The sequence below is a fragment of the Hippocampus guttulatus genome, chromosome 21 (assembly GCF_054856545.1).
Source record: "Hippocampus guttulatus isolate MCC_2025c chromosome 21, RoL_Hgut_1.0, whole genome shotgun sequence".
Taxonomy (NCBI): domain Eukaryota; kingdom Metazoa; phylum Chordata; class Actinopteri; order Syngnathiformes; family Syngnathidae; genus Hippocampus; species Hippocampus guttulatus.
In genome coordinates, this window is record NC_141281.1 from 1,257,478 (window position 1) to 1,273,009 (window position 15,532).

The 15,532-nt window shown below is 41.7% G+C and overlaps 1 protein-coding gene across 2 annotated transcripts in view; it reads left to right on the forward strand.

Annotated features, from left to right (window-relative positions):
• Positions 1–15,532, forward strand: part of vipr1b (vasoactive intestinal peptide receptor 1b) — a 49,967-nt gene that overhangs the window by 22,578 nt on the left and 11,857 nt on the right. For both annotated transcript variants that reach the window (XM_086102340.1, XM_086102339.1), the window contains 6 exons: positions 9,300–9,397; positions 10,149–10,281; positions 12,330–12,483; positions 12,597–12,657; positions 12,724–12,796; positions 15,180–15,271. In XM_086102340.1, the coding sequence (XP_085958466.1) occupies positions 9,300–9,397; positions 10,149–10,281; positions 12,330–12,483; positions 12,597–12,657; positions 12,724–12,796; positions 15,180–15,271 (611 nt within the window). The remainder of the gene's footprint in view (positions 1–9,299; positions 9,398–10,148; positions 10,282–12,329; positions 12,484–12,596; positions 12,658–12,723; positions 12,797–15,179; positions 15,272–15,532) is intronic.

Below are 15,532 nucleotides of genomic sequence, written 5' to 3' on the forward strand. Positions count from 1 at the left end.
ATTGCAGGTCTCATCAAATCTGGAAAGACTGCTGGCGTAACTACCAGCTCACAGTAAAAGAGGCCAAAAGAGAATATCTGTCGGACCTTATTCAAGCGAACCGTCACAACCCACGTGCACTATTTAAAACAATCGATTCTGTACTCAAACCCCCTCTGCCTACTTGCTCGGATTCTTCACCCGAGATGTGCAACAGATTTCTTCAGTTCTTCATTGATAAGGTCTCTACAGCTAGGACTCCGGTCTCAAATACCGCACCCGACCCCTCTGTCCATGTTCCGTGTTCAGCTGTGCTAAATTCTTTTGAGACTGTGTCCTTGACGCTTTTGGAGGATGTAGTTCACCAGACGAAGGCATCTGGCTCCCCCTGCGACTCCCTTCCCTCTCATTTCCTTCAGGAGGTGCTCCCGAGTGTTGGCGCATCGGTCTTGGACATCATCAACAGCAGCCTCTCTTCTGGTATAGTTCCCCAACAGTTTAAACATGCCGTGGTCCAACCCTTGATCAAGAAACCTGGTCTTGATCCAGATGTGCTGTCAAGTTTCAGGCCCATTTCCAAACTGCCTGGAAAAAGTGGTGCACATGCAGTTGAAACTTTTCTTGGATGAACATAACATCTTGGAGGTCTTCCAGTCAGGTTTCAAGACGATGCATAGCACGGAGTCAGCCCTGTTACGCGTTTCTAATGATATCCTCCTGGCAAATGACACTGGAGACCACGTGTGTCTAGTTTTATTGGACTTAACTGCAGCATTTGATACAGTGGATCACAGTATTCTGCTGACTCATTTGCAGCACATGGTGGGCATTGGCGGTAGTGCTCTTGAGTGGTTTAGGTCCTATTTAGCTGACAGAACCTTTTGTGTCAGCCTTGGCTGCTCTGAGTCACGCACTGCTCCCCTGTCATGTGGTGTTCCACAGGGCTCAATTCTGGGGCCTCTGCTGTTCTCGCTGTATCTGCTCCCACTGGGTTCCATCTTAAGGAAACATGGTATTCCCTTCCACTACAATGCAGATGACTGCCAGATCTATGTCCCACTAAGCAAAAAAGACGCCTTCTCGTTAAGGCCACTTCTGTCCTGCCTGGAAGAAATCAAAACGTGGATGGCACACAATTTCTTGAATTTCAATGAAAAGAAGACAGAGGTGATACTGTTTGGTCCCAGTGGCCCTTGTACATCCCATCCTGTAGACTTGGGCCCCCTGTCTCCTTATCTTAAGTCAACAGTCTCAAACTTGGGCCTTAAACTGGACAGTGATTTCAGACTTGACCGGCAAATTGGTGCCGTTGTTAAATCCAGCTTCTTTCACCTTAGACAGCTGGCCAAACTTTACTTTGGAGTCAGCCAGTCCTCCATTAAGCGCCTTCAGCTGGTCCAGAATGCCGCTGCCCGCCTCTTGACTGGTACTCGTAAGAGGGAGCACATAACTCCTACTTTGGCATCCCTTCACTGGCTCCCCATACATTTTAGAGTTATTTTCAAGATCCTCTTATTTGTTTTTAAATCTCTAAATGACCTCGCGCCACCTTACCTCTCTGAGCTCATCTGCCCCTACACACCTGCCCGCTGCCTAAGGTCTGCGGACCAGACATTATTTGAAGTACCAAGAACTAAACTTTTCTGTTGCTGGTCCCTCTCTGGAATGACCCCCCACTGAACATTCGGCAAGCCTCCTCGCTGCCCATCTTCAAATCCCTCCTCAAAACTCACTTGTATTCTTTGGCATTCGACTCAGCATGACTTAGATTTGTTCTTGGTTTTACTGTTCGGTGCTATCTACCGTCTTTGTTACCGCTTTGTTTTACTGTTTAATGTATATGTTAAATTGCTCCATGTACAGCACTTTGTATGCAGCGATGGCTGTTTGAAAGTGCTCTATAAATACAATTGAATTGAATTGAATTGAAAAAAAGTCTGACAACTTATGCGGCATGGTAGTCAGCAGTCGTATATCTAGGTGTTGGCGGTCCATCCATGTGTATCACCACATCGGCTCAGAAAAGACTTCAGAAAACCAGCGGCATAAATACAGTTGGGCACGATTCTGAAGTGCAACTTAAAACTCTCCCATGCAAAGCAAAAGCCATATTATATCAACAACACCCATAAATGTTGCCGGCCACTCTGGGTCAGAGCTCATCTATGATGGGCTGAATGCAAAGTACTTTGTGGTCTGACGAGTCCATATTTCGAATTGTTTTGGGAAATTGTGGGTGTCGTGTCCTTCAGGCCAAAAAAGGAAAATAACCATTTGGACTGTTTTGGATGCAAAGTTTAAAAGCCAGCATCTGTAATGGAATGGGGCTGTGTGAGTGTAGCATCTGTGAAGGCAATATTCAAGCTGAAAGGTACATGCAGCAACATATTTTTCATGGATTCCCCTGCTTATTTCAACAAGAAAATGCCAAACCACATTCTGCACGAGTTACAACAGTGTAACTTCATAGTAAAAGACTGTAGGTACTTGACTGGCTTGCCTGCAGTCCAGACCTGTCTTCCATTGAAAATAGGTTGCGCAATATGAAGCGTAAAATACAACAACGGAAACCTCGGAAACCTCGGACCGTTGAAGAGCTGAAGCTGAAGTGTTGTGAAAACGCACTGGTAAATATGAACCTGTGCCAGCCTTTTTGGAATGTGTTCAGCCATAAAATTCAAAATTAATGATTATTTGCTCAAAACAATCAAGTTTATGAGTTTGAACATGTAAAATATAAATTGAACATGATTTACAAATTACAGGAATTTGTTTTTATTTCTGTTTAACACAACGTCCCAAATCCAATGGAATTGGCTTTGTATAACAATATGGGGGCGGCCCGGTAGTCCAGTGGTTAGCACGTCGGCTTCACAGTGCAGAGGTACCGGGTTCGATTCCAGCTCCGGCCTCCCTGTGTGGAGTTTGCATGTTCTCCCCGGGCCTGCGTGGGTTTTCTCCGGGTGCTCCGGTTTCCTCCCACATTCCAAAAACATGCATGGCAGGTTGATTGGACGCTCTACATTGTCCCTAGGTGTGAGTGTGGGCGTGGATGGCTGTTCGTCTCTGTGTGCCCTGCGATTGGCTGGCAACTGATTCAGGGTGTCCCCCGCCTACTGCCCGAAGAAGGCTGGGATAGGCTCCAGCACCCCCCGCGACCCTAGTGAGGATCAAGCGGTTCGGAAAATGGATGGATGGATGGATAACAATATGGAGAGAAATATTTTTATGCAATCAAACAAGAGGATTTAAAATCACATTATTTAAAAAAAAAAGATTTGCATACAAATATAATGAATTTGAAATAAAACAAAAAAAGATTTGCAAACAAGTAAGATCAATGTTTAAAAAAAACACCTAAGTTTGTTCACAAATTAAAACTTTGTTCTCATGAAACTACACATTTTGTTAGCATATTCAGAAGTTTTGGTTGCTAGTTTTTAAATTTTGATTGCAGCTTCTAAGTTTTGATAGCGAATCAAGTTTTGTGGGCGGGTCTGAAAAACACGAGAAGTCTTTTTTTTGGTCCGTTTGGAATGTTGGTGTGACAACTCGCCCTCGCCCCCTCACTGGAATTGGTGGGAAAACTAGGAAAAGAACCCCGGTCAACACTGCAGTAATTGGTATATTTTTGTTCTACATTTTATGTGTTAGTTATAGCTTAAAAGCAACATTCGTCTGTTGTTGATCTGGTGCTTTTGTCTAACCATTATTGTTGGCATAATCAGACATTAACAAGCATTATTTAGACATGCTAACTAGGACTAGTAACTTATCCTGTCACTCATCACCCATCCAATCGGTAACACGGACCAGACGACATAACAGTATGACTTTGGTTAGTGATGTTGTTCCATACTGCTGGTACTATAAGGGTGGTCCTCAAAAAAAATGGTCTGGTCAGATGCTGAAACACTTTCACCACTGACAAGATTGCATATAGGTACATACTCTAGAGGAGAAGTTCCCAACCGCCGGGCCATGGACCGGTGCCGGTACGTGGGTCATTTGGCACTGGGCTGCATGAAAGAATAAATATTACTTCCGTTGTATTCCTTTTGGGTCTGAAATATATTTTATTTTGAAAAGATGACCGGATTCTCTGTTATATCTACAGTTTATCACTCTTGACGCAGGTGAAGGTAGCGCTTCTCGGTCACGTGATAGGGTATCGCTAAAATGAGACCCGGGAGCTATCAAAATGAGGAAAAAACGTCTTTGGAAAGCCAGCCAAGAGACAGAATACTTTCGACCATGGCTTTCAAGAAAAAAAAACTATATTTAATAGACAGTATCAGGAGTCCTACTTAAAATACGGATATATCTCAACGGGAGATTGCCACGCACTGAGCCCACTCTGCATAATATGCGGCGATGGTGAGTCGTATTTTTCATGCACTTTGTATTTTACTTTGAAGGCCCATTTAAGCGTTACCATAGTGACCAGAGAGTCTTGCGGGCAGATAGGACGTTTCTCATGTCATGATTCGTGTTTATTACTATGTTTTGAAAATACCTCCGTTTTCATGCAGGTCATATCATATTATTTTGTTGTATTTATCCAGCCTTATAAGCCGGTCCCTGAAAATATTCTCTGACATTAAACCGGTCAGTGGGGCAAAAAAGGTTAAGTACCTCTGCCTGCCCTAGAGATAAAATAAACAACCCAACAAAGATGAGTGCTGTCTCTTTAGAATATTTTTGCACATAAGTCAGCAAGATTCTAAAGGTGCACGGTTCAGCTGAAGGCATTTTGTATTTTGCAGAGTGAACAGCTAATTGGTATCCACATTATCCTCCAATATTTATTTATTTACTTGAATACTCAGTGATTGATGCTCAGGGACCAGGCACTGAAGTAGACCACGACATTCAAAAATGCCTCGCGAACAAAGGGCTGAGTGAGCTATATTTATTTACAACACACTGCAAGAAATGTTGATTTCAGGAACATCATTGCTAGCTGCTTTGCAACAAGTTCATTTTTTTTGGCGCTCACATCGCACTGGACACTGTTTTCTGAGAGCCACCCAGAAAGGGCACGAAATAAAGGCCTCACTGAGATCCAGTATGTTTTAACTCATGAATAAAAGTTTGCATTCTCTTCACAGCAGGATGGAAAACTATCCGGGCAAACCACAGGTTCAGGTCGGTTGTCGCTTTGCTTCATTCAAATCTTATACATTGGCTCACATGGTGGGGAAAATGTGTGAAATAAACCAGCACCTGCCCTACTTTATTACGCTGCAGTATTACACAGCTGGTGCACGACAGGAAAAGTTTGATGAGGAGAAATCAGCGTGGTCAATTGCTATTAAATCTTGAATGTACAAATAATAAATTTTTTAAAAGGGTTGTTTTTTTCACTTTTTAATTGTTTTTAAAATCAACGCAAATAAAATCACAATGTGTTTTTTTTACATTATCCTATTTCTTAATAGAATAATTAAATGAAAGTTTGGGGGTAGGTAGACATACTGTACTGCTAGAGTGTTTTAGAAATATTAGGATGCATATAATTTACCGTACTTTCCGGATTATCCATAAAATGCCTAATGAGGAAGAAAAAAACCCATATATAAGTCACCCTGGCATACAAATCGCATTTTGGGGGAAATTTATTTAATAGAATCCAAAACACAGAGCAGACATGTCATCTTGGAAGGCAAAAAAATAAAATGAATAAAAATAGAGAAGATGCCGAATAAGTGTGATATGCTAACGTTACATGACGCACAAACAACAAACTGAGAACTTGCCTGGTATGTTCACGTAACATATTAAGAGTTATTCAGATAACTATAGCATGAAGAACATGCTAACAAGTGTTCCCAAACCTTTCGTGTCACTCCAAATCACTAAATCCAACGAAATCTTCATCCTCTGTGCCACTTTTAAACAACTCCGCGAACTCCGGAGATAGAAGATGGGGCAGTTCCTCTTCTGCGTCGCTGACGTCAGAGTCATCATCAGTTGTAGTTTCATTTCTTCCAGCCTTTCTGAATCCTGACAGGATGGTCCAAACTTTCTTTCTGCTGCTCGATGACCCTTTTTAGCTGCATATTTCACTACTTGCAGCTTGTAATCTGCAGAATATGCTTTTCTTTTCGGTGCTATTTTTGTTCAGTCCTTGTTTTTAATTGAGTACTGGAAGTCTTATTTTAAGTTTTGTTGAAATCATTAGCACAGGCTCAGAGCGCCCTCTTACGGTTTAATATGAAAACAACATGTACAGTACAATATGTGTTTATAATTTCACACATAAATCACTACAGAATATAAATTGCACCTCCAGCCAAACTGAAAAAAACTGCGACTGACAGTCGAGAAAATACGGTATTTTTACCCAAAAATATTCAATATCCTGTTTCTAAAATCCTGTGATGAGCTGGCGACGAGTTCAGGGTGCACAACGTCTCTTGCCCAAAGACAGGTGGGATATGCTCCAGCAATAGGGAGGATGAAAATAGGCTATTTCTAAAATCATTTTATAGTGCTGTCAAGCGATTTTAAAAAATGGTGTGATTAATTAATTAATGTATGTAATTAATTAATTTAATTAATCTCTAGTTCAATCTCATCTAAAAAATACTGAGAAACCCCTTTTTTCATTTCAAATTCATTACCTTATTGAGGCAGATCAAAAGATAAAAAAGTGGCATTATAAAGTATTTTATTGTTTTTCGGCAGACTTGGACAGATGCAGTCCGAGCCATTTACTTTCTGCTGTATTTGAGACTAGTCACTAGTCCTACCTGCAACCTTTAGTGTCGACCACGAAGGGGAATATCACTGTTTTGTTTGTTTTTGTAAATCTCCAAAGAATTACAAAATAAAAATATAATAGAACATCAGGTCCTTAGAAAGTGCTTAGGTTAACAAATCAAAAACAGTCAGAACACTTTTCTGAGCAATACAAGTACGCAACACTGAACTTGCTTCAGATAATAATCAATAAATAAAACAGACCCTTAAATCACAGTGCTGAAAGTTAGCACTTCAGAAATAACACTGTTCATCATGACAAACTACAAGTGCTAAAATAAACATCAATCACTTCTAGTAGTCTACAGAGGACACATCAACTATGCCTCATACATGTTTTCGAGTTTAGTTTGCTGAAGAGCTTTGCTATGTATGGCTCGCTTTCGGTCCTCACATTAGCTGTGGCTGCACTCGCGACTGGGTGCTTTGCATTGATGTTTGAGCTGCTTCGGTGGTATGCAAACTCCTTCTTACAAATTAGGCACAACACTCTACCTTTATCAATTGTGTCGTCAGGGCGCTTTTGGAAGCGCCGGGAACTTTCACAACACCTCTCCACTGCTCGCCGCTGCTTACTAAGCCCGCCCAACTCCAATGGGAGCCTTTCAGCTTTGGCTAAACAAGCCCCGCCATAATGGCAGCCAATCAATGTCCGCTTCAGGCTATGACTGACAGTTGTTTCCCCGCCCTCAACAACTCCAACACAGGAAGCCAACACATCAGAACGGCTCTTAGAAAAAGGCAACCCACCTACAGAAAGAAAAAGGCAGAGATTAAAATTTTGATTAACACGATTAAACGAAATAAAGTGCTAAATGTACTGTAATTAATTAATCGCAATTAATGTGATAATTTGACACTGTCACGGTTCTGTTTTCGGTCTAGCCAGCAGGTGGCATGAGCGGACTTCGGTACGCACCTGCTGCCAATCTGTAATTTGTAGACTCTGTATTTAAGGTCTCTTCTGCGGTGCACCTGTGTCAGAGTATTGTTTCTGGTATTGCTATTTTCTCTGCTCATGGACTATTTGGCTATTGACCTCGTCGTGTTTCGCGTTTTGTACCCCTGCTTTTTGTAAGTACGATTTTGGTTTTGTGATTTGGCTTTTCGCTCGCGTGTATTTTGATACATTGTTTTCGTTTGTATTCGCAGTCTTTATTTTTCTCCCGCGTGTATTTTGATACATTGTTTTCGTTTGTATTCGCAGTCTTTATTTTTCTCCCTTGCCTTTTGTGCAAGCGCTTTTTGTTATTCGTTTATGTTCTCTCTGGTCCTTGTTTTAACCAGCGCTTTATGTTACCTCTTTATCGGTGCGATTATTAGCATTAAAACATATTTTTGTTACGGAGACCTTGTTTACGTCTACGTTTTTGGGATCCAGACTTAACTCGGCTTGTCCGAGTCGTGACAGACACTTCTATCATTTTAGTTGTTCTACATGTGTTGTGATATAATGCATGTAATATATATAAGGTTTTCAAAATGGGTCAGATAAAGAATCCCCATCTACTTTTTCTTTTTTTTGCAATTTAGAAAAAACATCTAAGAAATTCTTTTGTACCCTACACTTCAATTAGATGCAGTTGCAGTGGGGGAAGAATCTAATGTGATTTTTTTAAAGCTTTATATCAATTTCCTTTCTTGGAGTTGCTGTACCTTTCATGAATTAATGTGACATTCCAGATCCAGCAAGCTGAAGAGCACCTCCCTTTGGACCATGGCAGTGAACAAGAGATCATCTCTGACATTTAACGCCCTTTGTCGGAGGAAAGACTTGCACTACAGAAAATCAATCCAAGCACTGAACCCTTGAGCACCGGTCGGGAAATCTTCTTGCAGACTCTCAATGTTGCCTGTGGTGGCGAACGATCGAGTGGACAATCAAAGAAGATGCAGATTGGACCAAAGAAACATTACATTTGTTTATGTCACCGATGACAATAAATTCATATGCCAAGCAATTTGACTTTTTTTTTTATCTGCATATGAAACATCTGAACACAATTTTATATAATGAAGCTATTTGCAGTTCAGGTAAATACAGAACACGCGGAACAGACTTTCGTCACAAAAACGTATTGAGTGTGACCCTTTGTCTCTATCGATTTCTCATGTGAAATGATTACACTAGTAGGTTATGATTGTATCCCAAAAAGGTTCCCAAAGTAGTAACCAAGACCAAACTCACTCCTTTGCCATTTCAGTAGTTGTCTGGCTTGTGAAATCGTTTAAATGGACATGCCGCCAACGTTTGAGGCGGAAAATTTCAGTGAAAAAAGGCCCCTGGGGCAATCTGTGCGTGCCTGTATGTGTGTGTGTGTGTATGTGTCTCGGAGAGAGAGAGAGAGCATCCAATGACATTTTCTCAGCATACTTGACACGAACAGGCTCTTGATTAATATTTACTGAAGTGCAAAATACGCACAAACACGCTTGAACACACATTGAACACACATGCATACACAGACCACACCGACACACTCACACACCTTCTCTTTGTTTTCACTTCCTGTAAGTGTAATGACTCGTGTTCAAATATTTGTGTCCCTGTGCAGGGAAAGTTCTTCTGGCAAGTGAAGATCGGATACACCATAGGCCACTGCGTCTCTCTCATCTCCCTCACCACTGCCATTTTCATCCTCTGCATCTTCAGGTATGACACACCCACTATTTTATTTTAGTTCAGGGGTTCTCTTACTTTTTGGGTTCGAGGACTCCTTGCACAGGAGCCATTTTTCGAGAGAGCCACTCATAATCCGAATGCTGATTCAACATTACTACCTTGTGTCACCCAAAATGTAATTACTAAACCCTGACATCCCCACCCCCAAAAAAAATCATATGGTCCAATTTTGGTTGACTGGCTCAGTGCTGTTTGACTGTCGCCGTACGTAGGAACCCTTTAAAGTCCTGTAAAAAAAAAAAAAAAGAACTTTAAACCAAAATACCAGATCACATGTGCACTTCACAGCAGTCTCTTCATTTTTTGTGCTTTATTTCTAATGAAAATTAATGCTGTATTTCGGGGTTGTCAAACTCATTTTTGTCACGGACCTGAGTTAGTTTCAGAGGGCCGTTATGACTGAAACAATATAAAGTAAAGAATACCGGTTTATTCACCTATTGTATAAATTACTGTCCTGTAATGAGGGATTTGGTAACAAGAAAATGCTTACAGTATCACTTTTATTCATTAAAAATGAGAATTTGACATTTAAAGTCACAATTTAGCAAGCATCATGAAAGTTGGCATCTTTTGATTTGCTAAAATAATAATATTTTATGGGCCTTGAGTTTGACACCTGGACTGTATTTGATGCCATTTGAATATGCAAGAATTTTGTAATACTCCAGAAGGCACTATTCAGTATTTTGCAGTCCTAATGTGTGTTCTTGTGTGGCAGGAAGTTACACTGTACCAGGAACTACATCCACATGCACCTGTTTGTGTCCTTCATCCTGAAGGCCGTTGCCGTTTTCATTAAGGATGTGGTCCTCTATGAGGTGGGCGAGGTGGACAACTGTGCCACAAGCTCGGTAAGCACCGCTGTGAAAGAGCCCAGTTTTTTTTTTTTAAATCAAAAAATTTGAATTGGCACTTGATTTTTGATGATACCCCAAGTCAAATAATTTTCATCAGGCCACTCAGTTTATTGGACCCTCAATGCATGGAAGTCACCCTGGACTCCACAATAAAATATAATAAATACAGAAAATATACACAACCATGTAAAAATATTTCTCTGATATTGTTCATTTCTTAGAGGTGAATCAAATTCGCTGGAGCATTTTTTTTGTAAATATTTGGAAGAGATATCAGGAAAGTTGCCATGTTCACTACACTGTACTTTTGTAACTGCAGCCATGTTCTTAGTGGAAAAAAATCCACATCAGCTGTTTACATCCATCCATCCATTTTCCGAACCGCTTGATCCTCACTAGGGTCGCGGGGGGTGCTGGAGCCTATCCCAGCCGTCTTCGGGCAGTAGGCGGGGACACCCTGAATCAGTTGCCAGCCAATCGCAGGGCACACAGAGACGAACAACCATTCACGCCCACACTCACACCTAGGGACAATTTAGAGCGTCCAATCAGCCTGCCATGCATGTTTTTGGAATGTGGGAGGAAACCGGAGCACCCGGAGAAAACCCACGCAGGCCCGGGGAGAACATGCAAACTCCACACAGGGAGGCCGGAGCTGGAATTGAACCGGTACCTCTGCACTGTGAAGCCGACGTGCTAACCACTGGACTACCGGGCCGCCCTCAGCTGTTTACAGTGGATACATATTGAATTCAGTTCAAATTAATTTGTGACTTAAAACACAACAAAAACTTAAAACCTGCCTCACACTGCAGAGGTGCAGGGGTTGATTCCGGCACTGGCCTTCCTGTGTGGAGTTTGGATGTTCACACCGTGCTTGCATGGGTTTCCTCTGGGCACTCAGGTTTCCTCCCACATTCCACATACATGCACCATAGGTTAATGCAGTCCTTTTCAAATGGTGAGGGGCCCCACTTATTTATTGATTTATTAAATTTTGGTTTTCAGAATGGTGCAATGTTTCAAATGGTACAGTAACTTGGTCAAAAATGTTTCAATAAGTTTATTTCATGTAAATTGATGCATTGAAAATCTTTTTTTGTTCCAGACTAAAAAACAATGTTCATAAAGTTATTCTTATCTGTAAGTTGAACTGTCTATTTTTCTTTTCTTTAATCTTAATAAGATAAGATAAGATAAGAAAACCTTTATTAGTCTCGCAGTGGAGAAATTCCCAATTCACAGCAGCAAAGTTATGAAAGGAAGAAGTAGAACAACAAAATATAGGAGCTGCTGGAAAGGCATCCACTGTCGCGGCGCCACTTTGAAGTCAAAATAACAAAAATAACACAACACAACACATAGGACACAGACAGTCGTGCAATCTTCACCACTTTTCTGCATACACTTTGTTGTCTGAAGCAGTTATAGATGAAAGAGGAGAGGATCAAAGTGGGATAATAAGGATACAATGTAATTATTGTGGTGGCAAAGAGTGAGGGGACAGTGGGGGTGCTCACGAATTGTTGTCTTTTTGTTGGGGGGGTCATAACAGAAAATAATTGAGAAGCACTGGGTTAATGGAACACTCTAAATTGGACCTCGGCGTGATTATGAGCAGAGATTGTTGTTTAGCATGTGTGTGCCCTCCGTTTAGCTGGCAACCAGTTCAGCGTGTACCCCATCTACTGCCTGAAGACAGCTGGGATAGGCCCCAGTTGATCGCGACCCTTGATGTTAGATCAGACATGTCCAGCTCAGGGCCTGGAGGGCCACTGCCCTGCCTGTTTTCCAGCCCTCCCGCCTGCAACACACCTGATTCAGATGATCAGCTCATCAGCCAGCTCTGAAGCAGCATTAGAATGATCCTGATGATTTGAATCAGGTGTGTTGCTCCTGGGAGAGCTGGAAAACAGGCAGGACAGCGGCCCTTGATTTCTGTGACTTTGGACACCCCTGTGTTAGATAGATCATTCAGTCAGTCGGTAGGTGAAAAACATTGTTCAATCTCTGATTTCTGTATGTTTACTTTTGTCTTGCAGGCTGGCTGTAAGGCAGTGATAGTGTTTTTCCAATACTGCATCATGGCCAGCTTCTTCTGGCTGCTGGTGGAAGGCCTCTATCTCCACGCCTTACTGTCTGTGTCCTTCTTCTCGGAGAGGAAGTACTTTTGGGCATACATCTTCATCGGTTGGGGTGAGGATGGCACCTGTGCCCTGGCCAATGCTGCTGGGTTCAAACATGACCGTGTTTCTCATGCACGCATGTGTTTCTCTTTCCGATGCGAATTTCCGGATGTTGTTTCCAAGGGGGGCCGGCCATTTTCATCAGTGCTTGGAGCCTGGCCAAAGCCTACTATAATGATATTGGGTAAGATCAACACAAGTGTGGGTTGTGCTACATTCTTGAGCTTGCCCTCTCTCCCTGTTTTACCAGGTGCTGGGATATAATAGAGAGCACGGATGTCTTCTGGTGGATCATCAAAACTCCCATTTTGGCATTAATCCTGGTAGGTGCAATAGCCTTGAAAGAGGGATTATTATTCTTCTCTCCCACAATTTAGACCCCTTCCCATGTGTCCTCAGTGGGTTTGGCTCGCCATTCTAATGATGTATGGCACAGGTGTCAAACTCAAGGCCCCGGGGCCAAATCCCGCCACATTATTTTGTATGGCCCGCGAAAGAAAATCAGGCATGTCAATTTGTATGATCCTTGCTAAAATCTGTACTGAAATGTCAAATTGTCATGTGTAATAAATGACATTGAGATTTCGCAATAAGAGTTGAAGAGAAACTTTACCAAAGATGAACCTTTAAACCTCATTTCACAAACAAATAGTTGCCGAGTGATTTAAAAACTAGTAATCCATCAATTGGTTTTGTACAATTTATGCAAAGGGATGATGAAACATTTATTCGGTTTCACTGTCATAACGGCCCACCGAGGGAAAACATAACTCCAAAGTGACCCGCGACAAAAATGCGTTTGACACCCTGAATGTATAGCCTTGACACAGTGGCACTGAAGTGACAACAGGAAGCAGAGCTGGAGGTGATGGAAAGGGAGACATCACATTTTTCCAGGTTGGATAGGATTAGAACTAAGATAATCAGAGGGACAGCCAACGTTCAATGTTTTGGGGACAACGTTTGAGAGTTGGTTTGGACACATCCAGTCAGAGAAATAGTAAGTACAGTCGTAGCAGTGGATAATGATGATGGATCTGAAAGGAAAGGGAGTGAGAGGAACACCTAAAAGAAGGCTAAGACACGGTCTTGGAGTCTGATGAGGAGTCAGGAGGTGGAGGGACGAAAAGGCACGGTTGACCGTCAAACAACAGAGGAAGGGGAGGGAGAAGCAGAGGGGAGGACAATTGACTCGAAAAAACAGGTTTTACTTGAGAGACATAGAATGTGGGGTAATCACAAACAGAGGCCAGAAGTTTATGTCGTATTATTTACCAGCACCGCAATTTTGTAAGGACCAATAAATTGGGGCGCCAGTTTCTGAGAGTGCACTTTCAGGGAAAGGTTTCATGTGTTAAGCCACACCCCTTCACTGACCAAGTAGCTTGGTGTGTCAGGGTTCGCTTCGTCTATTTTTCAGTTACTGCTGTAATGGAGGGCGTTCCCTGTCATGCGATACAATAAATGGATTGTAAAATGACTCCAACTTCTGCAGTCACCATTCAGATTATTTAAGCCTTGCTCCCGACTCTCGTACTAAGTGCTTGTTTAATTGAGACGTTTTGGCTCTTGCTTCATAGTTCTCTCATCACATTTTATATTTGCTCATCTAAGTCATGTTTTTGTTATAAAGTTATTATTGTATTTGGTGACAAGTGATTTTGTGTTTCTATTTTTACTTGCTTGTTGCAGGCGCTTTTGGTTTGTCTCATTCGACTGTGGCTCTTTGTAACCAAGTGTATTTTGTTGTTTTTTCGGTTTTCCGTTCTCCTTGATAAACATTTTTGCAAATCCATGTCTACATTTGTGGGATCCAAATATCTTTCATAGAATTCCGGAATTCCTGATTGGGGAAGGGGCAATCCTTTTCACCTGAGACCTCGAAGCAGCATGGAGAAGAACATAATGGGCTGACTTCCAGATCGGCCTTGACATGAATTAAGAGCATGTGAGGCTAGAGAAAATTGAAATCCAGCAAAGACGTTTAAATTGCAGGGCATGTGTTGTTGTCATTTGTTCATGTTAAGCACCTGTGACTGAAGGACAGGCCTTAGCAGTCTCGGGCAAATAGGAATGCTTGCATCCGCTCAAATTTTTTCCCATTCAGAGGAAAGTCCAGATCGCCGTTGTTTTGGGAACAGGATGTCCACAATTTCTGCAATGCTTGTGTCTTCTCAATGACATCAATTAGCTGAATCCTCCATCAATCATTGAATGTATTCCCAAACAGGACAACTACTCCTCCTTCTTATTCATTTTGCGATTGAATTCGGGCAATGCGTGATTGTTGATCACCGCCCCACACTATCCAGAAAAGCTAAATCCTTTTGAAATTGCTTCGTTTCTTTGTCATAATCTGGGGCCAAATAAATATTTTGGTCATTTTTAGTCCTTCAAAAAGAAAGCCCTTTTGAAATGTCTCAAGAAGGCATGCCCAAAATGTCACAAGAAGCCATACATTTTGGTTTGAAGCAGCCATTTTTGTCATTCTTCAAAAACAAAACTGCTCATCGAGATTTTCTTTGAAAACTCAGCCATTGAACCCAGTTTCACTGAGCATGGCTGAGTTGACCCACGAAAAAAGTGTCCCAACAACCTGTCTTGGAACAGTAACAGCAAGTCTGACATATTCACTTTGTTTTTTTGGGGCTCATTTTGGAAATTGCGATAACCCTTACCCCAAATATGTCCATATCTTATTCACAGATTAACTTCATTCTCTTCATCTGCATCATCCGAATACTGCGTCAGAAGATCAACTGCCCAGACATTGGAAGGAATGAGTCAAACCAGTACTTGTGAGTGGACTGCAGACATATGTAAATGGCATCTTAGTTGATGGGGGTTAGAGTTCGGGTTATCTACCCCAAATATTGTTTTAATTTCAGACACTTCAGTTGAAATGTCTGTGTTCCAAAACTTTTTCTCATAGAATGTCCTAATCAATCAATCAATCAATGGTGGGGATGTCAGATCGAATCAGAAAAAAAGAACATTTAGACTGAGGTCTTTTTTTCAAGAAAAATCAAGCTAAGCCGTAGTATAGTTCACATCAATAC